The sequence below is a fragment of the Salmo trutta genome, chromosome 23 (assembly GCF_901001165.1).
Source record: "Salmo trutta chromosome 23, fSalTru1.1, whole genome shotgun sequence".
Taxonomy (NCBI): domain Eukaryota; kingdom Metazoa; phylum Chordata; class Actinopteri; order Salmoniformes; family Salmonidae; genus Salmo; species Salmo trutta.
This window is the reverse complement of record NC_042979.1, coordinates 36705826-36730098: the sequence shown is the minus strand read 5'-3', so window position 1 is coordinate 36730098 and position 24273 is coordinate 36705826. Positions and strand designations below refer to the sequence as shown.

At 42.7% G+C, this 24273-nt stretch overlaps 1 protein-coding gene and 1 long non-coding RNA gene across 2 annotated transcripts; one reads left to right on the top strand and one right to left on the bottom strand.

Moving 5' to 3' along the window:
* Window positions 1–4238: 4238 nt before the first annotated feature.
* On the top strand, window positions 4239–14337 carry LOC115159941 (astacin-like metalloprotease toxin 5). Its single transcript, XM_029710087.1, has 11 exons — window positions 4239–4315; window positions 4460–4525; window positions 4671–4727; window positions 4872–4940; window positions 5081–5130; window positions 9698–9779; window positions 9889–10003; window positions 10190–10362; window positions 11451–11532; window positions 13838–13959; window positions 14071–14337. The coding sequence occupies exons 1-11, from the start codon at window positions 4279–4281 to the stop codon at window positions 14073–14075; spliced, it is 858 nt and encodes a 285-aa protein (XP_029565947.1). The 5' UTR covers window positions 4239–4278; the 3' UTR covers window positions 14076–14337.
* A 3252-nt stretch (window positions 14338–17589) lies between these two features.
* On the bottom strand, window positions 17590–19397 carry LOC115159947 (uncharacterized). Its single transcript, XR_003868974.1, has 2 exons — window positions 18181–19397; window positions 17590–18018 (listed from the first exon to the last, which is right to left on the bottom strand). It is a non-coding gene; the product is annotated as an uncharacterized LOC115159947 (long non-coding RNA).
* Between the last annotated feature and the right edge of the window lie 4876 nt (window positions 19398–24273).

Here is a 24273-nt window from a genome sequence, read left to right as displayed (position 1 = left end):
TGTGTTCTGGGCCTGTGGAGTTCAGTAGTTCCTGTGCAGAAATCGTCCTGTGCAGTCCGATTTGCCCATGGCTAGAAATGAAAATGATGACAAACATGCAGTTAGTAATGAGGTTATTGTTATTTTCAATCTTAGAAAAGCTCATAGGCCTGTATGTCAAAGTGATGATTTTAAATCACTGGAGTTTTGACTATGAGGGTGGTGAGAGAAAAGAGATTCTAACCATTCTTATGATGAGCCTTGGGAAGGAGAACTTTCCCATAGTTCCTTCAATTACATTAATCCTGAAAAAGGTACAATATGGCTTAAAAATATTATTATATTATTTAAATCATCTAAATTAAATTGTGTCACAAAGTAGGCCTTTTCACACTAAATCACAAGTGGTCACAACTACTTACCACCAATCAATCAGTTAAAAAATAACCATCCAAAATATAGCAATGATTTTGACCCTGAATTGAACTTGTAAGTGTTGCCGTAAATGGCAAAACATTTAGGCTGTCATCATATCAGAATACAATTATTTATGACATCACGATTGTGATGTAATGTGGTGCCATGGGAGACCACACCCACCCTGACAGACAACAAATCACCAGAGCCACATAGGCCTATTATCCAATTAATCCACTTCTATGTTTGAAATACAGTATATTTAGTACTAGTAAGCTCATAAACATAGTAAAAACCACACTGTAGCAATGTGTATCACTTCACAGCTACTGTCCATAATGCATCATGAGTGTTTGTCCTCTGATGGGACCCTAGTCCCTACATAGTGTACTACTTTTGACCATGGCTGATAATGTACTTTATAGGGTTGATTTGGGATGCACATAGGACTATGTAAAAAGTACCTTTGTTCGTCCTCACAATCAGTTTCGCGTTGACATTAACTCTTTTTGCTAAGTGAAAATCATGGGACAACAAGAAAGAAATGTATTCATAATAAATACTGTATGTGTTGTAATTTCAATGTAGATTCCAGTTGTAAATGGTAGACATTGTACAACAAGGTAACTCTTCAGGATGTGGCAGAGTATGAAAACCTTTGCACTGTCTCTGATACAGGTGTTTTTTCCCCCACTCATTATGACATCACTGTGACGTCATATGGGGGACACTTTGCCCGAGTTTGGCATCTCCGGGGATAATGTGCTGTGTGCAGTCCACTTTCACGCATATGCACTAGTGCAATCATTGTATTTCCTCCTGCATGAATGTATAATTGCAACATTACAGGTTTTTTTTACAATTGTGCGTCACCCTATAGGACTCCCAATCACGGCCGAATGTGATACAGCCTGGATTCAAACCAGGGACTGTAGTGACGCCTCTTGCACTGAGATGCAGTGCTTCAGACCGCTTCGCCACTCGGAAGGCCAATATAAATGCAACTTCAAAGAATTTACTGAGTTACAGTCCATATAAGGAGGTCAATTGAAATGAATTCATTAGTCCCTAATCTATGGATTTCACATGACTGTACAGCCATTGGGTGGGCCTTGGAGGGCGCACCCACTTGCAGCCAGGCCCAGCCAGGCCCAGCCAATCAATCTGTGGCATTGTATTGTGACACAACTGCGCATTTTAGGGGATTTGTATTGTCCCCAGCACAAAGTGCACCTGTGTAATGATGCTATTTAATCAGCTTCTTGATATGCCACACCTGTCAGGTGGATGGATTACCTTGGCAAAGGAGAAACGCTCACTAACAGCGATGTAAACAAATTTGTGCACAAAATGAGAGAAATAAGCTTTTTTTGCATATGGAATATTTTTGAGATTTTTTATTTCAGCTCATGAAACATGGGACCAACACTTTAAATGTGTGTATATTTTTGTTCAGTGTACATTTCCAAGGCAACAAATCCTCTAAAACGAACCTTCTCTGGGGTAGGCTAACTCGGAGCTTTCTCATATATCCTGAATGAAGTGTCTGATTTGCGAGGACCAATGAAATCAGATCGATAGGAGTGGGGGAGGAAGGGGCTTGTGCATTGATAAGCATATCAAAGACGTTAACAATAGATAATAAAATATTGCACTTTTCTGAGTGCCAGACGTCCCCATACATAGGTTCAGTTTGCTCCTAGCAGAACTCGGCTAGGCGATGCAAACTTCTGTGCTCACACTTCCTAAAGACCTTGGCTTGAAAAACTAGGAGAAAGAGGCAATATTACTGGTTGTCTCTCTTGAGCCACCGTATTAACAATATAGCCAGAAACACTTGTTCAAAATAGATACATCAAGAAATCTGTATAGAATTTTTAAAGTTTTTGCAGAGGAGGTCTTAGTCGCGCAATTACACATCAGTTTAGTGCAGTAATTCTCAAGTGAATGATAGCAAACACTTCATTGAAGAATCCCGTCCATAGTTCCCACCCCTACTGTGAACCAATCACTGATGAAGGGGTGTAGACTTTGACTACCAAACTTCGACTTGCTTCAACAAAAAAATTGGTGTACGCAAACAGCTGAAAAAAACCTACCAAACACCAAAATGAACAAAAACTTCACAAAATGTATAAGCTTAAACTGTTTCGACTGGGAAGCATGTGACAGCCTTTTGCGGCAGGTGGACGAGCAAAATCCACCATCGTAGTACGGATGAAACCTGAGCTGGAATGTGAAGCTAACTGAAGCTGGCTAGATTTAAAAGACCCTGAGTAGATCTAGCTTGCTTCTTGGTATACCACTCTGGGAACACTCTGGACATACGACATGGGCTATATGCTACATTATGGACAGTACTGTTCACTACTCTATATTATGGACGCACATTACCACTGTCTATACTGCACTATACATGAACACTAACACTGTCTACACGGTTTCCCACAGCAGATATTTATTTTCTGTCAATGGGGATTGGCCAGAGAACCCATAGGACTGAACTAAACATCCAGAAAGTCTGACCGCTCTAACACTGTGGCTGTATGACATGCTATATGCTTTTTGACCAGACGGCATCAGATACATGGCCTACACATACTAAGACAGAGGAGCGCTGTTTTGCTGTCTCGGATGCTTTATCTGAGGTTGATGTGTCTTTCTGTCAATAGTGTGCAACTGCAGCCCACATTTCGGGGTGTTCCTGCATGAAGGCATTCCTGCATCTGCTACATTATGCACAGTACTGCTCACTATATACTATGGATGCACATTAACACTGTCTATACTGGTCAAGGGAGGAGGATTGGAGGGAAAGAGAGAGGAGGTTGAAAAGACTGAGGGAGGCAGAGGATGGGTTTGTATCTGTTGAAGATAGCAATGACAAGGGAGAGGGTATGTCGAGGAAGATTGCTATCAAGTTCAAACAGAGTGGAAGGGGTAGAAGTTGTTGTGAGGAGCTTGGAGCCCAATTCTTCCATTGATGGGCATGGTTATGATAAAGATACGATTGGTTCAGTGGGAGTAAGATTTTTGAAGAAGGTGGAACCAGGCCTTTTGTCTGATCCATGGTCGGTTTCAAGTTGGGTGGAAAAGATGGTGGGTGCCGTTGAGTCGGTGAAGGTAACCCTAAGTGGAGGTGTCTGGTGCGAGAGAGGCAGGTTTAGGTGGCCAGGGTCATTGTAGTGCAGAAGATGTTGTATGCAGAGGAAGTGAAGAAGGTAGTGGAGGGTGAGGGATTCAGAGAGAATCCCTGTGAATAGTAGATCTTTGCCAGAACAGAGGGATAGGCCAATGAGTGATATACGTTTCAGTGAGGTTGGCTTAGCATTCATAGCAATTGTTATCTGCTGTACCGCAGAGATGACACGTAAGTCATAGAAAATAGATGTTGTGGTGGCAGCTGCAGAGAAGTACTTGGGGGTACGAGATTCGATTTCAGAAGAGTTACAGGGTGTGTTGAGTGGTAGTGTCTCGTCCTCTCGGGTCGTTGGCCCGGGGTAGGTTAAGATAGGGTTAAAGTAGTGGAATAAGGTGATGGGTTTTAATGAGTTTAGAGTTAGTTAGTAGAGTCATTCAATATATATATATATTTACATTTTCACGTTTCCCCTTTTCCCATTTTGTATCACAAAGGTAATGGATTCATACGATAGTTCAGTAGAGGGCGATAATGCAACGTATTGGATGCCAACCATCTTTAAACCTCACCGAAGAAGAAGAAGAAGAAGAAGAAGAAGGAGGAGGCACCTGTTCTTTTGTGATTGCTGCCCTACCAACTATTTGACTGGAAGGAGAGCTATTGAAGACATTTGTTTGTGCTGTTTTTCTGGTTGTTTTTTTCCCCCCCCCCAAATCTTGGGGGACAATCGTTGTTTCAACATGGTTTGGTTTCTGATTCTCATCTGGTTTGTCCAAGGTAGGACCAGTCATTTTGTTTTCGTGACATCCTACTTTTGAGTGTTTTCCATTTGAGTTAGGCCAGGCCAGTTCCACTGTAGACGCCAATTGGTTCACCATGTTATTATGTAACATGTATTATGTTACCCTTGTTGTATTTCAGTGGGCAGTGTTCCCATCACCAATTTGACAAATGTTACTACTTCAAATTCTACTTTCCCTGCCACAGGTAAGCAGGCCTGCATTGGGGACCACTCATTTCGTAAGGTTACAGGCTGAAAACTAGGCCTGTTTACCATTTTTAGTTCATGTAGGCCAGCCCCACTGCAAAACTGTTGTTCTGTTCCTCTTTATATTTTCTTTCTGTATTTCAGTGGACAATTCTACAAACCCCATCAACAATTCTACAAATGTGACTTTCACTGCCACAGGTAGGCCTCTACTGTGATTCTCAAGTCAATCTCTTGGTGTGATGGGCCTAAAGAAACAATTCCATTGGTTTTCTTCAAGTTCATGGCTTATCTATCAAAAATAAAATATTGCAAAATGTGTTTAATGTTAACAATTGCCTTTAGGTTCTACTGCCTCAATGGGACCACGCCACAGACAAAATGATTGGGTTAAAATGCCTGAAACCAGAGAAGGTAACGCATTCATTAGATGAAGCGCACAATCCTGGACCTCTACTGTGAGGTCTGGACTTTAATGGCACTGGAGGTAGTGACTTGTAACTAGTACATGTTGTGTCAGTGTGGTTGTTTCAGACCCTCTCTCTCTGTTACAGAGGACTTACAGTTCGACCTTGCTATCGTGGAGGGAGACATTCTGGTTTCGGTGAGTCTATTATCCCTGCTTTCTGTCCTGTTACTGCATCTTTTTTTAGGCTGATGAATCAGATTGATACCACCTTCTGGTATACACAGCCTGAAGCTAATGACTGCAAAATCATTCAAGCCAGATTGTTGAACAGAATTACATTTGAACTTGCTCTACCGGTTGTCCATGGTGTTGGTCCTTCAGATGGTTGAAATTTGAGCCAAAATATCCACAGGAAAAATATACAATGCATGCATACTGAAGTGCCAGGTGATAGAAATTTCAACTTCAGTACCGCCACTCTAAAAAGTTGTTAACAGTACTTTCCTGTGGATGTTTTGACCATCTGAAGGATCAACACCACGGACCACCAGTAGAGTAAGTTTAAATGTGGTTTTATTCAACATTCTGTCTTGTAAAGAAACCTTAAACGATTTTGCAGTCATTCGTTTCAGTCTGTGCATACCAGAAGCTGGTCCAGTGCCTTCCGAAAGCAGCCTGAATTCAAAATGGATTAAACACAAATTCTAACCCATCTACACAAAATACCCCATAATGACAGTAAAATGTTTTAGACATTTTTGCTAGTTTATTGGAAATGAAATGCGGAAATATCTAAACTATTTGCATCCCAGCGTCAATACTTTGTAGAAGCACCTTTGGCAGCGATTAGCGCTGTGAGTCCCGCTGGGTAAGTCTAAGAGCTTTCCGCATCTGGATTGTGTAACTTCTCAAAATTATTCAAGCTGTCAAATTGGTTGTTGATCATTACTAAACAACCATTTTCAGGTCTTGCCGTAGATTTGTCAAAACTGTAACTCGGCTACTCGGGAACATTCTGTCTTCTTGCTAAGCAACTCCAGTGCAGATTTGCGCTTGTGTTTTAGTTTCTTGTCCTGCAGAAAGGTGAATTATGCTCCCAGTGTCTGGTAGAGAGCAGACTAAACCAGGATTTCCTCTAGGATCTTGCTTGTGCTTATCTCATTCCGTTTCTTTTTTATCCTGGAACTCCCCAGTCCGCAACGATTACAAGCATACCCATAACATGATGCATCCACCATGCTTGAAAATATGAAGTGGTACTCTGTAATCTTTTGGATTTGCCTCTCATTACACTTTGTATTCAGGACAAAAAGATAATTGCTTTGCCACATTTTCTGCAGTATTACTTTAGTGTCTTGACGCCAACAGGATGCATGTTTTGGAATAATTTTATTCTGTACAGGCTTCCTTTTCACTGTCAATCAGGTTAGTATTGTAACTAAAATGTAGTTCCATTCTCAGTTTTCTCCTATCACAGCCATTAAAGTCTACCTGTTTTAAAGTCACCATTGGGCTCATGGTGAAATCCCTGAGCGGTTTCCTTCTTCTCTGGCAACTGACTTAGGAAAGACACCTGTATCTTTGTATGGACTGGGTGTATTGAAACACCATCCAAAGTGTAATTATTAACTTCACCACGCTCGAAGGGATATTCAATGTCTGCTTTTTTTACCCATCTACCAATAGGTGCCTTATGCAAGTTATTTGAAAACCAATAGGTCGTTGTAGTTAAATCTGTTTGAAATTCACTGCTTGTTCGAGACCTTACAGATAATTGTATGTGTGGGTTACAGAGACGAGGTAGTCATAAAAAATTGATGTTAAACACTGTTGCACAGTGAGTCATGCAAATAATAGATTTATTGTGTGTCGGCCAGTGACAATCTCAATTTAAATCGTAGTGGGCGTTGCCAATTGCACGGTTTTAGTTTTATTTATTTATTTATTTATTTTCCTTTTTTCTTCTAAAATATATATTTCTCTTCTAAAAGATCTTAAAATATATATATATATATATATATAAAAATAATAGTCTACAAAACATTAGGAACACCTAACATTGAGTTGCACCCCCCCTTTGCCCTCAGAAAAGCCTCAGTTCGTCAGGGCATGGACTCTACAAGGTGTCAAGCATTCCACAGGAATGCTGGCCACATGATTTCCTCAATGCTTCCCACCATTGTGCCCAGTTGGCTGGTAGTGGATCTCTAATCCGAAATGGCTTGTTCCCATCTCATCCCTCAGATGCTTAATTGGATTGAGATCTGGTGACTGGTCAGGCCACTGCACTAAGCTGAATTCACTGTAATTTTCGTGGAACCATTCCTGGACAATCCGAGCCTTGTTTCATGGGGCATTAACCTGCTGATACACTGCTGCCATGAAGGGATGCACCTGATTTTCAATTATGTTAAGACATTCAAACGTTGCTCAACTTTTATCATGGGACCCAACGTGTGCCATGAAAAGGCACCCCACAGCATACCACTGCCACTCACCAGCCTGCAATGTTGACAAACGGCATGATGGATGCATGTGGTTTTCTTCATACCCTAGTCCTCCCATCAGCGTGAAATTGCAAAAAAACGGCATTTATCATACCAGACGTTTTTCCAATTCTCCTGTGTCCAGTGTTTCCTTAGTCCACTGCAACAAGTTTTTTGCTGAAAGAAGTGGAACTCTGCCATACCCCATTTGTGTCAAGGTTCTACGAGCTGAGCATTTTTGGGGTCTTTGGGAACATGTTTTACTGGACTGTCAATTGACTATAACTGTAGCCCGTCTGTTGCTCTGCACAATTCGTGTCACCCATTTTCGACCACTGGACTGCCATTGGCTGGATGTCCTTTGGGTGGTGGACCATTCTTCACACACACGGGAAACTGAGTGTGAAATACACAGCAACGTTGCAGTTCTTGACACACTCAAACTGGTGAGTCTGGTACCTACCATACCCTGATCAAAGGTACTTCAATATTTTGTCCTGCCCATTCACCCTCTGACTGGCATATAGACATGATCCATGTCGCAAGGCTTAACAATCCTCCTTTAACCGGTCTCTTCATATACACTGATTTAACAGGTGACCTCTAAGGATCATAGCATTCACCTGGTCAGTCTGTCATGGAAAGTACACTGTATATTGCTCCATTCTTTTTTTTCTACATACTTAGTCTGGTTTTAGCCATTTAAGTTAATACTGAAATAGTTTGACCATTTTAGAACTTAATGACGTTACCCTAGGATAGGGGGCGCCACAGCGCATTTTTAAAAATATTCGTGCCCATTTTAAACGGCCTACTACTCAAACTCAGAAGCTAGGATATGCCTATAATAAATACTTGTGGATAGAAAACACCCTAAAGTTTCTAAAACTGTTTGAATGGTGTCTGAGTATAACAGAACTCATATGGCAGTCAAAACCCCGAGACCGATCGAAACAGGAAGTGGAATTCTGAATTGTGGACTCAACTTCACATCTTTGCCTATTAATCACACCGTGAGCTATGGTTCATTGAGCACTTTCTATTGCTTCCACTAGATGTCCCCAGTCTTTACAAAGTGGTTTGAGCCTTCTACTGTGGAAACTGACAGAATGAGAGTCTGTTGAAATTGGTCACAGGAGGAGGGCCATCACCATTATGACGCCGGCGGCCCTGTCTACCCCCACCTTTCGAAACGTTTTGAAACACAATGCAATCGTCCCCCTCGAATCTTATTGGCTCTCTTGTTGAAACAGGCCCTGAAGATTTATGTTATACAACGTTTGACATGTTTGAACGAACCTAAATGGGGGGAAAAATGTTTGTTTTTTCGAAATTGCTGTCCCGCGGCCGACAAAGGTTTTGGAGCAGTCTTCAGACGCGCTAACAGCAAGCTAATGGAACTTAAAGGATGGACTTTTTCGAACGAAAATACATTTGTTGTGGACCTGGGATACCTGCAAGTGCTTTCTGATGAAGACAACCAAAGGTAAGGGATTATTGACAATAGTATACAAGATTAGATGTGATATGCGATTGTTCCAAGATGGTGCTGAGCTGTATTTACTAGGTATCGCATCCCCTTTTGATTACCCAGTAAAGTTATTTTTAAATCTGGTATTACAGGTGCTTTCAAGAGATATTCATCTATAAATCTTAGAATGACAATATTACATTTTTTCAAAATGTTTTCGAATAGTAATTGAGTAAATTGTAGCACTGTTTCCCGGGATGCATTTGAGGGAAAATAGTTAGTCAACGTCACGCACCGATGTAAAATGCTGTTTTTATATATAAATATGAACTTTATCGAACATAAGAATGCATGCATTGTGTAACATGATGTCCTACGTGTGTCATCTGATGAAGTTTGTACAAGGTTAGTGCTGCATTTAGCTGTTTTTTTGGTTATTTGTGATGCATGTGGTTGGTCGGAAAATGGCTATGTGGCTACTTTTACCATGTACTCCTCTAACATAATCTAATGTTTTGCTTTTCCTGTAAAGCCTTTTTGAAATCGGACAACGTGGGTCGATTCAGGAGAGGTGTATCTATAAAACGATATGAGACAGTCCTATATTTGAAAAAAATATATATTACATTTCGTTATGCTAATGTCGATAGGAGTTTTTCGCTGGATGTTCGTCCCGCTTACGGGACAGAGGCCGCACAGGGGTTAAAAACATTCATAGGGGAAACGCGTAAATAACAATTGAATTAATCTGAGGCCTATACTCTCTAGCAACAGCTGGATTTAAGACTAGGTGTTTGTCCTACAGGAAGACCGATTAGCTGTGAAGTCACTTTGGCCTGAGAATGAAGGCGTCACTTCTATCCCCTACAAGATCAACGATTATCTGGGTGAGTGTCGAATACAGTAGGAGAGATGAACACTGTAACACTAGATGTTTTCTAATACAGTGAGAATGATATGCACCGTCTAATGGTAGATTGTCTCTGATCCACACAGTGGACAGAAAGGAAACTATACTAGCAGCGTTCAAGCTTATTTCAGACCAGACGTGTATCCGCTTCCACGAATACACCAATGAGATGAACTACATAGAGTTCATCTCTGGGACAGGGTGAGTCCAAAGTGGGCACATTAACACATTCTCTCCTTCCCAGCAGTTTACAGTTAACTCACAACCTCTCCTTCCTTTTCCTGTGTTCATCCTTTATTTTTCCTCTCTTCCTGTCATATCCCCTCTTTCTCCTCCATTTCTCTCCTCCCGCTTCTCTCACCTTTATCTCTCTTCACTTAACTCTAGCTGTGCGTCGTATGTAGGTTTCCAGGGCGGGGCCCAGTCTGTGTACTTCGGTAGAGCCTGTAACGTGGGGAACCTGTGTCATGAGCTGATGCATGCCCTGGGCCTGCACCACGAGCACACACGGCCAGACCGTGACCAATACGTCACCATACAGTGGGACAACGTGGTCCCAGGTAACTCACACCAACACAACATACTAAACCACCTCACGGGCAGTGCATGTGGATCAGGGGCAGGGCTGGTCAATTTGTCCCATGAAGAGCTGCAGTGTGCAGGCTTTAGTAGCAGCCCAGCACTAACATACCTGATTCAGCTTTTTGTGGTCTGGAGTGAAGACCGTATAGAATAACTATTGACATTTAGTATTTTATTAAGTACTGCCTAAGCAGCAGTTACTCTTCCTGGGGTCCACACAACATGAAACACTACATACCACAAGGACAGAACCACTAGTTTAAAATAAGAATAGTCTTTCATACATTTATGCCTTAACGTTCCATTTCCATTTATGTCATTTAGCAGACGCTCTTATCCAGAGCGACTTACAAATTGGTTCATTCACCTTATGATATCCAGTGGAACAACCACTTTACAAATGTACTTATTATAACGGAAATACTGCAGCCATTCATTTCCCCATACATTGCAACCCTTTTCTCTACTGTTGAAATTGCTTTGTCTAAGCAGGTCCTGATAGCCTAATATCATAGCTACCTTGAATCCTGATATCCTAATCTCACAGCACCAGTTCTGTAAACACCAGAGAGAATCTTACACCAGTAACCATCAGTGTTTTTCAGTTTGAGACCAATACTATGTATTTCAGGCTCATTTCCAATGATGTAGAATTGAACTGAATTAGTTTACTCCTGTGAATTTTCCCTGGCGTGAACGCAGCAACCTTGTTCGCTAAATTTGCCTGACGCGAATAACACTACGTTGTCATCTACAGTTCACCCGTAATGGGTTTCCTGGTGTAAAATATACCTTTTACAGTTGCCACCCGTAATGGGTATCCTGGGATAACATGTAAGCTCGTTTTGAAGGCAGTTTTGTTACATTACCACCCGCAATGGGTTTCATTAGGTAAGATGAAATATTCATGCCTTGAATCCTGTAGAGTTTCCTCCTGCTAGAGGTTCAACTTAATGGTTTCCATCTCAACTCGTCTACATTTCCATTTTCATTCCCCTATATCACATTCACACCCAGCAGTGTCCACCAGTCACATCTGCTTCTTGTAACTCTTTTTAACTTCCAGGAAAAGAAAATAATTTTAAGGTGAAGAAAGGAGACACTCAGGACCTGCCCTATGACTACGACTCCATAATGCACTACGGAACGTCAGTCATACTCCTCTCCTCCTTATTCCCACTAAAGTCCTAATTTTACTCACCTTGTTTTTAAACTGATAGCAATAAGTAAATATTCGTTTTGTGACTGTGTACAGTCGTGGGCAAAAGTTGAGAAGGACACAAATATACAAACTGAGGCAGCAGACTGAAAATGTATGATGGCAATGTGCATATACTCCAGAATGTTATAAAGAGTGATCAGATGAATTGCAATTAATTGCAAAGTCCCTCTTTGCCATGAAAATGAACTGAATCCCCCCAAAACATTTCCGCTGCATATCAGCCCTGCCACAAAAGGACCAGCTGATCTCATGTCAGTGATTCTCTCGTTAACACAGGTGTGAGTGTTGATGAGGACAAGGCTGGAGATCACTCTGTCATGCTGATTGAGTTCGAATAACAGACTGGAAGCTTCAAAAGGAGGGTGGTGCTTGGAATCATTGTTCATCCTCTGTCAACCATTGTTACCTGCAAGGAAACACGTGCCGTCATCATTGCTTTGCACAAAAAGGGCTTCGCAGGCAAGGATATTGCTGCCAGTAAGATTGCACCTAAATCAACCATTTATCGTGTAACCGATGTGAAATGGCTAGTTAGTTAGCGGTGGTGCGCGCTAATAGCTTTTCAATCAGTGACGTCACTCGCTCTGAGACTTGAAGTAGGGTTTCCCCTTGTGTTGCAAGGGCCGTGGCTCTTGTGGCGCGATGGGTAACGATGCTTCGGTGGGTGTCAGTTGTTGATGTGTGCAAGGGTCCCTGGTTCGAGCCCGGGTTGGGTCGAAGAGGGGGACGGAACCTACACTGTTACATTGATGCTGTTGACCCGGATCATTGGTTGCTGCGGAAAAGGAGGTCAAAGGGGGGGGTGAGTGTAACCGATGTGAAATGGCTAGTTAGTTAGCGGTGGTGCGCGCTAATAGCGTTTCAATGTGACGTCACTCGCTCTGAGACTTGAAGTAGGGTTTCCCCTTGCGTTGCAAGGGCCGCGGCTTTTGTGGCGCGATGGGTAACGATGCTTCGTGGGGTGTCAGTTGTTGATGTGTGCAAGGGTGCCTGGTTCAAGCCCGGGTTGGGGCGAAGAGAGGGATGGAACCTACACTGTTACAATCGCATCAAGAACTTCAAGGAGAGCGGTTCAATTGTTGTGAAGAAGACTTTCTTGGGTGCCCTGAAGCCCAGCAAGAGCCAGGACTGTCTCCTAAAGTGGGGCACCACCAGTACAGGAATGGCAGCAGGCAGGTGTGAGTGCATCTGCATGCACAGTGAGGCGAAGACTTTTGGAGGATGTCAAGAAGGGCAGCAAAGAAGCCACTTCTCTCCTGGAAAAACATCAGGGACAGACTGATATTCTGCAAAAGGTACAGGGATTGGACTGCTGAGGACTGAGGTAAAGTCATTTTCTCTGATCAATCCCCTTTCCGATTGTTTGGGACATCTGGAGAAGACAAGGTGAGCGCTACCATCAGTCCTGTGTCATGCCAACAGTAAAGCATCCTGAGACAATTCACGTGTGGGGTTGCTTCTCAGCCAAGGTAGTGGGCTCACTCACAATTTTGCCTAAGAACACAGCCATGAATAAAGAATGGTACCAACCATCCAGGAACTGTTTGGTGATGAACAATGAATTTTCCAGCATGATGGAGCACCTTGCCATTAGGCAAAAGTGATAACTAAGTGGCTCGGGGAACAAAATATCGATAATTTGGGTCCATGTTCAGGAAACTCCCCAGACCCTAATCCCATTGACAACTTGGGGTCAATCCTCAAGAGGCGGGTGGACAAACAAAACCCAACAAATTCTGACAAACTCCAAGCATTGATTATGCAAGAATGGGATGCCATCTGTCAGGATGTGGCCCAGAAGTTCATTGACAGCATGCCAGGGCGGATTGCAGAGGTCTTGAAAAAGGGTCAACACTGCAAATATTGCCTCTTTGCATCAACTTGAATGTAATTGTTAATAAAAGCCTTTGACACTTATGAAATGCTTGTAATTATACTTCCGTGTTCCATAGTAACATCTGACAAAAATATCTAAAGACACTGAAGCAGCAAACTTTGTAGAAATTAATATTTGTGTCATTCTCTCAACTTTTGGCCACGACTGTACAGTATCCAGCTCCAGTAACATTTCCCTGTGTGTACCAAATGGTTCCCTATTTAGGTCACTATTGTTTACCTGGGCTCTGGTCAAACTATGTGCACTATATTGGGATTAGGGTGGCATTGTGACGCAGTCCTTGTGTTAAAGTAGCAAGTCCTCTAATCCCCCACTGTTGGGTTTCTCCTGGCAGATACTACTTCTCATCAAACCGTAACCCCACTATTCACTCCAAGAAGAGGGGAGTCCAGATTGGACAGAGAAATCACCTGAGCCCCCTGGACATAACACGCCTTAACAAACTCTATCAATGTGGTAAAGACATGCACACACAGAGACAGGAAAAATATCAGAGTTGGGTTGCCTTTGTAAATGCAGTCATTATCGCACTGTATTCTAACCATGTTCATGTCCTGTCTTTCACAGAATAACAATGCACAGTTTAGCATTTATGACACCATCGAAGAAGATTTCAACACCGCTGCTGTCGACTGAAGATTCCAACACAAATGGCACTGACATTTTAACTTCTCAACAATGAATAAGTTGAACAAGTCCCTTAAAGCTTTCTGATGGATTATACGTGTGTCTGGCAGTAGTTTAATTGCTCCTGTGTGCTCTTGCTGCCTTGAATTAGGCCTATACCACTGCACTTGTCTTGGAAATAAATAAAATGACCTAGACTGAAAAGAATCCAGACAGTGTGATGTTGCTTGCAGTGTTCTGTTTCATTCTATAATGGACCTTCTCAGCTATGCTCATCATACATCCCAAGGTGGGATCAGAGGAGTAGATCTAGCATAGCAGGAGAGACTTAAATTAATGGTGAGTTATTCCTTAAACTTGGCCGACTACCTAGGCAACAAATTATTTAACGATGATGCTGTAACAGGACTTAGACAGCAGGGATCATAGACTCACCAAAATAACAATTTCGCCCTCTAGAAGGGTGTACTACGAAACAGGCTTGAGTTGGCGAGGTAACTTGGGTGAACTCTTGAGCTCAACTCAGGATAACCGGTACCATGGAAGTGGCCCACCTTTTAGCAAGGAATGCCAAACCAATATACATAAAGATAAATACACACAGCCGTTCAAAAGTTTGGGATCACTTAGAAATGTCCTTGTTTTTGAACGCCTTTTTTGTCCATTAAAATATCAACTTGATCAGAAATGGTATCGACAATGTAAATAACTATTGTAGCTGGATAAGGCTTTTTTTTCATTATTTTTTGTGGAATATCTACAGTTGAAGTCAGAAGTTTACATACGCCTTAGCCAAATACATTTAAACTCAGTTTTAAACAATTCCTGGCATTTAATCCTAGTAAAAATTCCATGTCTTAGGTCAGTTAGGATCACAACTATATTTTAAGAATGAAATGTCAGAATAATCAAGATTTATTTCAGCTTCTATATCTTTCATCACATTCCCAGTGGGTCAGAAGTTTACATACACTCAATTAGTATTTGGTAGCATTGCCTTAAATTGTTTAACTTGGGTCAAACATTTTGGGTAGCCTTCCACAAGCTTCCCACAATAAGTTGGGTGAATTTTGGCCCATTTCTCCTGACAGAACTGTTGTAACTGAGTCAGGTTTGTAGGCCTACTTGCTCTCACATGCTTTTTCAGTTCTGCCCACAAATTCTCTATAGGATTGAAGTCAGGGCTTTGTGATGGCCACTCCAATACCTTGACTTTGTTGTCCTTCAGCCATTTTGCCACAACTTTGGAAGTATGCTTGGAGTCGTTGTCCATTTGGAAGACCCATTTGCGACCAAGCTTTAACTTCCTGACTGTCTTGATGTTGCTTCGATATATCCACATGACTTTCCTCACTCATGATGCCATCTATTTTGTGAAGTTCACCAGTCCCTCCTGCAGCAAAGCACCCCCACAACATGATGCTGCAACCCCCGTATATCACGGTTGGGATGGTGTTCTTTGGCTTGCAAGCCTCCCCCTTTTTCCTCCAAACATAATGCTGGTCATTATGGCCAAACAGTTTTATATTTGTTTCATCAGAGCAGAAGACATTTCTTTAAAAGTATGGATGTTCTCCACGGTGTCTCCAGACTCTGTCACGTCTGTCACGTGTTCAGTGTGAACCTGCTTTCATCTGTGAAGAGCACAGGGCACCAGTGGCGAATTTGCCAATCTTGGTGTTCTCTGGCAAATGCCAAACGTCCTGCACGGTGTTGGGCTGTAAGCACAACCCCCACCTGTGGACGTCTGGCCCTCATTACCACCCTCATGGAGTCTGTTTCTGACCATTTGAGCAGACACATGCACATTTGTGGCCTGCTGGAGGTCATTTTGCAGGGCGCTGGCAGTGCTCCTCCTTGCACAAAGGCGGAGGTAGCGGTCCTGCTGCTGGGTTGTTGACCTCCTACGGCCTCCTCCACGTCTCCTGATGTACTGGCCTGTCTCCTGGTAGCGCCTCCATGCTCTGGACACTACTCTGACAGACACAGCAAACCTTCTTGCCACAGCTCGCATTGATGTGCCATCCTGGATGAGCTGCACTACCTGAGCCACTTGTGTGGGTTGTAGACTCCGTCTCATGCTACCACTAGAGTGAAAGCACCGCCAGCATTCAAAAGTGACCAAAAACATCAGCCAGGAAGCATGGGAACTGAGAAGTGGTCTGTGGTCACCACCTGCAGAACCACTCCTTTATTGGGGGCGTCTTGCTAATTGCCTATAATTTCCACCTGTTTATTCCATTTGCACAACAGCATGTGCAATTTATTGTCAATCAGTGTTGTATCCTAAGTGGACAGTTTGATTTCACAGAAGTGTGATTGACTTGGAGTTACATTGTGTTGTTTAAGTGTTCCCTTTATTTTTGGAGCAGTGTATATCTACAGGTACACCTCCAATTGAATAAAATGATGTCAATTAGCCTATCAGAAGCTTCTAAAGCCATGACATAATTTTCTGGAATTTTACAAGCTGTTTATTAAAGGCACAGTCAACTTAGTGTATGTTAACTTCTGACCCACTGGAATTGTGATACAGTGAATTATAAGTGAAATAATCCGTTTGTAAACAATTGTTGGAGAAATTACTTGTGTCATGCACACAGTAGGTGTCCTAACCGACTTGTCAAAACTATAGTTTGTTAACAAGAAATTTGTGGAGTGGTTGAAAAACGAGTTTTAATGACTCCAACCTAAGTGTACGTAAACTTCTGACTTCAACTGTACATAGTTGTACAGAGGCCCATTATCAGCAACCATACTTTCTGCGTTCCAATGGCACATTGTTAGCTAATGCAAATGTGTCATTTTAAAAGGCAAATTGATCATCAGAAAACCCTTTTGCAATTACGTTAGCACAGCTGAAAACTGTTCTGATTAAAGAAGCAATAAAACTGGCCTTTAGACTAGTTGGGTATCTGGAGCATCAGCATTTGTGGATTCGATTACAGTCTCAAAATGGCCAGAAACAAATAACTTTATTCTGAAACTCGTCAGCCTATTCTTGTTCTGAGAAATGAAGGCTATTCCGTGCGAGAAATTGCCAAGAAACTGAAAATCTCGTACAACGCTGTGTACTACTCCTCCACAGAACAGTGCAAACCGGCAATAACCAGAATAGAAAGAGTGGGAGGCCCCGGTGCACAACTGAGCAAGAGTACATTAGAGTGTCTAGTTTGAGAAATAGATGCCTCAACTGGCAGCTTCATTAAATAATTCCCCTTAAATTACCAGTCCAAACGTCAACAGTGAATAGGTGATGCTGGCATTCTAGGCAGAGTTGCAAAGAAAAAGCCATATCTGACTGGCCAATAAAAAGATTAAGATTGGCAAAAGAACACAGACACTTGGCAAAAGAACACAGACACTGGACAGAGGAACTCTGCCTAGAAGGCCAGAATATTCCTTGGGTTTACACCAATCTTACTACTACTGCACTGATCACACTCAAACAGAAAAGGCTGATGCTTGCAATTCATTTTTATTGTAAAGTTGTATGATATAAAGCAGGAAGAATTAACACCCAAAAGCCCATTTATGGCCATGGCAAACTGCCTATCATAGACCCTCTCCCTCTTCATCCATGGTGTCCTCCAGCAGCTCATGAAAGCAATGCTGTCAATCCACATGGAAGCAGAACATAGAGTGCTCCTGTAAAACAATTATCCCGTCAGGAATTCATCAAATAGTCATTGAACAAATGGGATTCACAGTAATACATTTGTCTGAGCATTTTCTATCATGAACCCCAGTTCTGGAGACCCTATCCTCTCATCACAAGCCCAAGCATTTACCTCATCTGCTCTTCTGTGTTTTCCTCTTCCTGCCTCCCTCCCTTTGATCCTTTCCTATTGATGCTTCAACAGATAAAGTGACCTCATATGCCACAATCTGTTTCAAGAAAAAAACATCCGAAAGCCCGCTCACATGAGGTGAATAATCACATGAGATCAGGAATTGTAGTGTTTGAGTTGAAAGACATTCCATAAATGAACTTCTATCAACACTAATACAGTTGTCTACTGAGAACAGGCTTTGATAGTAAACACTTACCTAATGTAGTCATGGAGCTGTGCTCCTTCTCCAACCCTCCCATCCTTTCCAATTGATGCTTCAACAGATCTGTTTCTTTGGCTGCTCTTCTCATCTATCTCAGACTTGAACAGGCTTAGAAAGAGGACAAAAGGAAACCAAAGCAACTTTAAAAGAGAAGTAGAAGAGGCAGACTTCATTTCTTTTTGACATGTCTGTTGGCTCTTTTTCCTGTGCTCTTGGTCTTCTCCTTTTCTGCTCATCCTTAGTTATTTTGGCCATTCGTACATTGGAATTCTAGTTCCATCTCCTCTCTATTACTCCTATAAAATGTTTTCACCTCTTTTCTCTGGGTCTCTGTTTATCTTGCCTCCCCCTTGTGTTTTCCATAACTTTGTTTTGATCCACTCAGCTCTCCTTTACTGCTGATCTCATTTATCTTTTATCCCATGGTCCTACCGATTCTGTCCTCAGAACTATTCTATATATCCTACTTCCCTCCTGATAAACCACTCTGGTCTCCCTTCCTCCTCTCTCATGTTTTCTCCTCTTCACCCTCATGCCTGGCTTCCTTATAGTTTTTTCCTGCTTTTGCTCATTTTCTCGTTTTGTTTTTTGTTTTTTCTCTTTAAACAATCGAATTTGTTTTTGTTTATTTACATATATTAACATATCTAGGAGCATTGACTTGTACATTTCTTCTTTTGTCTGCTCCCTTTCTTTTATCATCTACTCAAAAGTTGTCATTGACTCGTCCGCCAATTTCTTCTGCTTCTTCCTTGTTCTTCGCAGAGCGGTCTCTGGACGCTGCTCCCTCTCTTCCCTCCGCACAGAGGCGTCAGATGTAGACGATGTGACCTCGTTTACCACCACCTGTTTTGCTCTCTGTGTCTGCCCTTTTTTCTGACACAGCGCACGCCTCTTTTCTCTTTCAATCTGTGCATTCCTCTCTTCTCTCTCATATAGTTTCTCCATCTCCATCTTGAACTTGGCCTCGTGATCTTTTTTTTTTTGAAGCTCTGCTCTCTTCTTATCCTCGTCTCGTATCCTTGTCTGCCGTTTCTGTTCCTCCTTCTCTTGTTCCTGCTGTATCTTCAATCTTCTTTTCTGTTCCTCTTTCCTCCTCTTCTCTTCTTTCTCTCGTGCCTTTTGCTGCATCTCCAACACCTTCATTCTCTCCTTTTCCCTGTTCCTCTCCTCCTCCATCCTCTGTTTCTCAATCTTTTTCAACTTCTCTTCCCTCTTTTTCTCCATCTTTTTCTCTTCCTCTGCCCTCTTTTTCTCTTCTTTTTCACGGGCCTTCTGTTGCATCTCCTGCTTTTTTCTTTCTTTTTTCTCTCTCTTTTTCTCTTGCTCTCGTCTCTTTTTCTCATGTTCGATCTTTAGTTTCATCTCTGCCTTCTCCCTTTTCCTCTGCTCCGCTAACTTGTTTTTTTCCATATTTTCTGTCCTTTTCCTTTCCTCCTCATTCAATTTCTTCTGTCTCTTTTCCCACTTCTTGAGCTCTTCGTCCCTGGCTTTTTCCTTCCTCCTTTCGATCTTCATCATCTCTTCATTTCTCTTAGCCTCGTCCTTGAAATATTTGATCCTGTCTGCGTAGCTCATGGCATTAAGTTCTTCTTTCCCTCGGCTCGCCATCATAGACATTGCATTGGCGGTTGCATATCTCCCTTCCATTTTACCACTATCAATCTCCTTCCTGTCCCTCTCACCATAAGGATCTCTGTGTAGACATCTCTTCTGTTGTCCACTCATGCTCTCCTCACTTTCACTACTCCCCTCCTGACTTGTGTCCTCACTCACACTCTGAGACACATCATCCTCAGACGAGCACGAGGGAGTCACAGCCTTCTCAGTGATGACGCGGAGCGTCTTGATGTAGTCAGCTTCTGTGTTCACCCTGTGAGCGAGCGGGCACAGCTCCTCGTAAATGGATTTCCATGTGAGTGACTCCTCACATACGTCGTCAGGCAGGTATAGATCAGATGATTGCCTCTTGAGCACATTCACAACCTCTACCAGGTCCTGCTGGGTGTCCCCCTGAGTGTCCTCTCGGGCGGCCACTGGCGTGGCGTCTGGGCTGGCTGGGCGCTCGGGGGCTGTGGCAGGGGTATTGGATTGTTCTACTGCAGAGGAGCAGGAGGCCTCAGTGTCATCGTTCTTGTCATCGTTGTTTACCCTTTTCTTCAGAATCTCTTCCTTTCTCTTTTGGGCCATCCTCTCAATCAGCTGTGCTTTATACATATTCGCAATTTCTGCACCTCTCCGTTGAACTTCCTCAGACAATTCCTCAGACGCTGCAATCTCTGGCCTCTTGACCTCATCCTTGACCTTTGCCTGGCCACTCAATGGGGACCTGGGGTGGACATGCGGATGGGTCTGTCTCATCCGGGCAGGAGGGCCGGAAACCAGGGGGTGGGATGGGACAGCAAATCGGTGTGAAGCGTGTGGGTGTGATGTCTTGGACGTTGAATGAGGCCATCTTTCAGGGGAGGTGCAGCTCTGTGTGTCCAGAGGGGGAAAGATTGAATGTTTCTTAGATGGGTCCTTCTGGGTGCTGGCAGCATGCTGGTCTGGCTCCGAATGGCTGTTGGCGAGGTACCTGTGGAGGTTGTACCGGGGGAAAGCTGGCAGTGTCGGGGAGACGGGACAAAGAATGGAGGAGGTGGAGCGCTGCTTGATCACCCCTTTATCCACCCCAATCTGTATGATGACAGACACATTTTTATTACTTAATAGCTTGATGGTGATTGTTATTACTATCTTAAAACAATTACATGTGTATGGGTAATAAATATCATAGAGAAAACACATTTTATTACTGTATATTAGCCTATTAGGAAAATGGGAAGGTCCACACTTTTGGAATCATTCCAATTCAGAAATTCCTCCATTCTTTTTCAACTTTACTCTAAGAATGCAGACCTTCCAAAGAATACTATCATTGCAGAATGCAGACCTTCTTAAGAATACTACCAGTGCAGAACGCAGGCCTTCCTCAGAATACTATCAGTTCAGAATACAGACCTTCCTCAAAATACTACCAGAGCATAATGCCGACAGAACTCATAATACTACCAGTGCAGAATGCAGACCTTCCTCAAAATACTACCAGTGCAGATTCTAGGCCTTCTTAAGAATACTACCAGTGCAAAATGCAGACCTTCCTCAGAACACTATCAGTGCAGAATGCAGACCTTCTTAATAATACTACCAGGGCAGAATTCAGACCTTCCTGAGAATACAGTGAGGGAAAAAAAAGTATTTGATCCCCTGCTGATTTTGTACATTTGCCCACTGACAAAGAAATGATCATTCTATAATTTTAATGGTAGGTTTATTTGAACAGTGAGAGACAGAATAACAATAAAAAAATCCAGAAAAACGCATGTCAAAAATGTTATAAATTGATTTGCATTTTAATGAGGGAAATAAGTATTTGACCCCCTCTCAATCAGAAAGATTTCTGGCTCCCAGGTGTCTTTTATACAGGTAACGAGCTGAGATTAGGAGCACACTCTTAAAGGGAGTGCTCCTAATCTCCCTCGGCCTGGGGCTCCATGCAAGATCTCACCTCGTGGAGTTGCAATGATCATGAGAACGGTGAGGAATCAGCCCAGAACTACACAGGAGGATCTTGTCAATGATCTCAAGGCAGCTGGGACCAAAGTCACCAAGAAAACAATTGGTAACACACTACGCCATGAAGGACTGAAATCCTGCAGCGCCCGCAAGGTCCCCCTGCTCATGAAAGCACATATACATGCCCGTCTGAAGTTTGCCAATGAACATCTGAATGATTCAGAGGACAACTGGGTGAAAGTGTTGTGGTCAGATGAGACCAAAATGGAGCTCTTTGGCATCAACTCAACTCGCTGTGTTTGGAGGAGGAGGAATGCTGCCTATGACCCCAAGAACACCATCCCCACCGTCAAACATGGAGGTGGAAACATTATGCTTTGGGGGTGTTTTTCTGCTAAGGGGACAGGACAACTTCACCGCATCAAAGGGACGATGGACGGGGCCATGTACCGTCAAATCTTGGGTGAGAACCTCCTTCCCTCAGCCAGGGCATTGAAAATGGGTCGTGGATGGGTATTCCAGCATGACAATGACCCAAAACACACGGTCAAGGCAACAAAGGAGTGGCTCAAGAAGAAGCACATTAAGGTCCTGGAGAGGCCTAGCCAGTCTCCAGACCTGAATCCCATAGAAAATCTGTGGAGGGAGCTGAAGGTTCGAGTTGCCAAACGTCAGCCTCGAAACCTTAATGACTTGGAGAAGATCTGCAAAGAGGAGTGGGACATAATCCCTCCTGAGATGTGTGCAAACCTGGTGGCCAACTACAAGAAACGTTTGACCTCTGTGATTGCCAACAAGGGTTTTGCCACCAAGTACAAAGTCATGTTTTGCAGAGGGGTCAAATACTTATTTCCCTCATTAACCTGCAAATCAATTTATAACATTTTTGACATGCGATTTTCTGGATTTTTTTGTTGTTATTCTGTCTCTCACTGTTCAAATAAACCTACCATTAAAAGTATAGACTGATCATTTCTTTATCAGTGGGCAAACGAACAAAATCAGCAGGGGATCAAATACTTTTTTCCATCACTGTACTACCAGTGCAGAATGCAGACCTTCCTCAGAATACTACCAGTGCAGATTGCAGACCTTCCTCAGAATACTACCAGTGCAGATTCTAGACCTTCTTAAGAATACTACCAGTGCAGAATGCAGACCTTCCTCAGAATACTACAAGTGCAGATTCTAGACCTTCTTAAGAATACTACCAGTGCAGAATGCAGACCTTCTTAAGAATACTACCAGTGCAAAACGCAGACGTTCCTCAGAACACTATCAGTGCAGAATGCAGACCTTCTTAATAATACTACCATTGCAGAATTCAGAGATTCCTGAGAATACTACCAGTGCAGAATGCAGACCTTCTTAAGAATACTACCAGTGCAAAACGCAGACGTTCCTCAGAACACTATCAGTGCAGAATGCAGACCTTCTTAAGAATACTACCAGTGCATAATGCAGACCTTCCTCAGAATACTACCAGTGCAGATTCTAGACCTTCTTAAGAATACTACCAGTGCAGAATGCAGACCTTCCTCAGAATACTACAAGTGCAGATTCTAGACCTTCTTAAGAATACTATCAGTGCAGAATGCAGACCTTCTTAATAATACTACCAGTGCAGAATTCAGAGCTTCCTGAGAATACTACCAGTGCAGAATGCAGACCTTCCTCAGAATACTACCCGTGCAGATTGCAGACCTTCCTCAGAATACTTCCAATGTGCAGTTTTTTTCTTGCCTTCTTATTTCACTATTCTATCTATTTAGATCTCATTTCTGTGTATCAGGATTGGGAACATCTAAAGCAACTACAGTATATCTACTGTTATGAAAGTCTGATTGAAGAAAACTGCTCTTGTTACCTCCTCCAAGAGTTGGTGCAGCCTAAATATTTCTCCATACAGCGCCTTAATCTCCCTCATGTTTCCTCGCTCAGTTCTCCATGTCTCTTTGGCCAATCTCCAATGGGCGAGGTCAAGGTCACGGATATCCTCCCGCATGCCTAGTTCAACCTGGGTTCCCTTCTCATTTAGCCTCTTCTTTTTCCTCTTCTTCTGGGTTGAATCGGTGTCCTCCTTGCCCTGCCTACACACCTTTGGGGCAGTAGGGATATTGAGAATAGAACATGGTATATTTTATTTTACTCATTGGATTATTATGTACCTTCCATTGTATTTCATTGATATAGAATATCAATAAGGTATAATGTTGACACTAGATCAAGCCGTAGTTAGTACAACGTTTACACTGATTGTCCATACATGATTAGTCTGGACCACTTTAGTGGGTCGTAGATGTAGCCTGCAGATGGGACTTACATTAAGGCTGGGGAGTTGTGAGGAGTTGTGAGGCTGGTGTGTTCTGGGCCTGTGGAGTTCAGTAGTTCCTGTGCAGAAATTGTCCTGTGCAGTCCGATTTGCCCATGGCTAGAAATGAAAATGATGACAAACATGCAGTCAGTAATTGGGAAGGAGAACTTTCCCATAGTTCCTTCAATTACAGTAATCCTGAAAAAGGTACAATATGG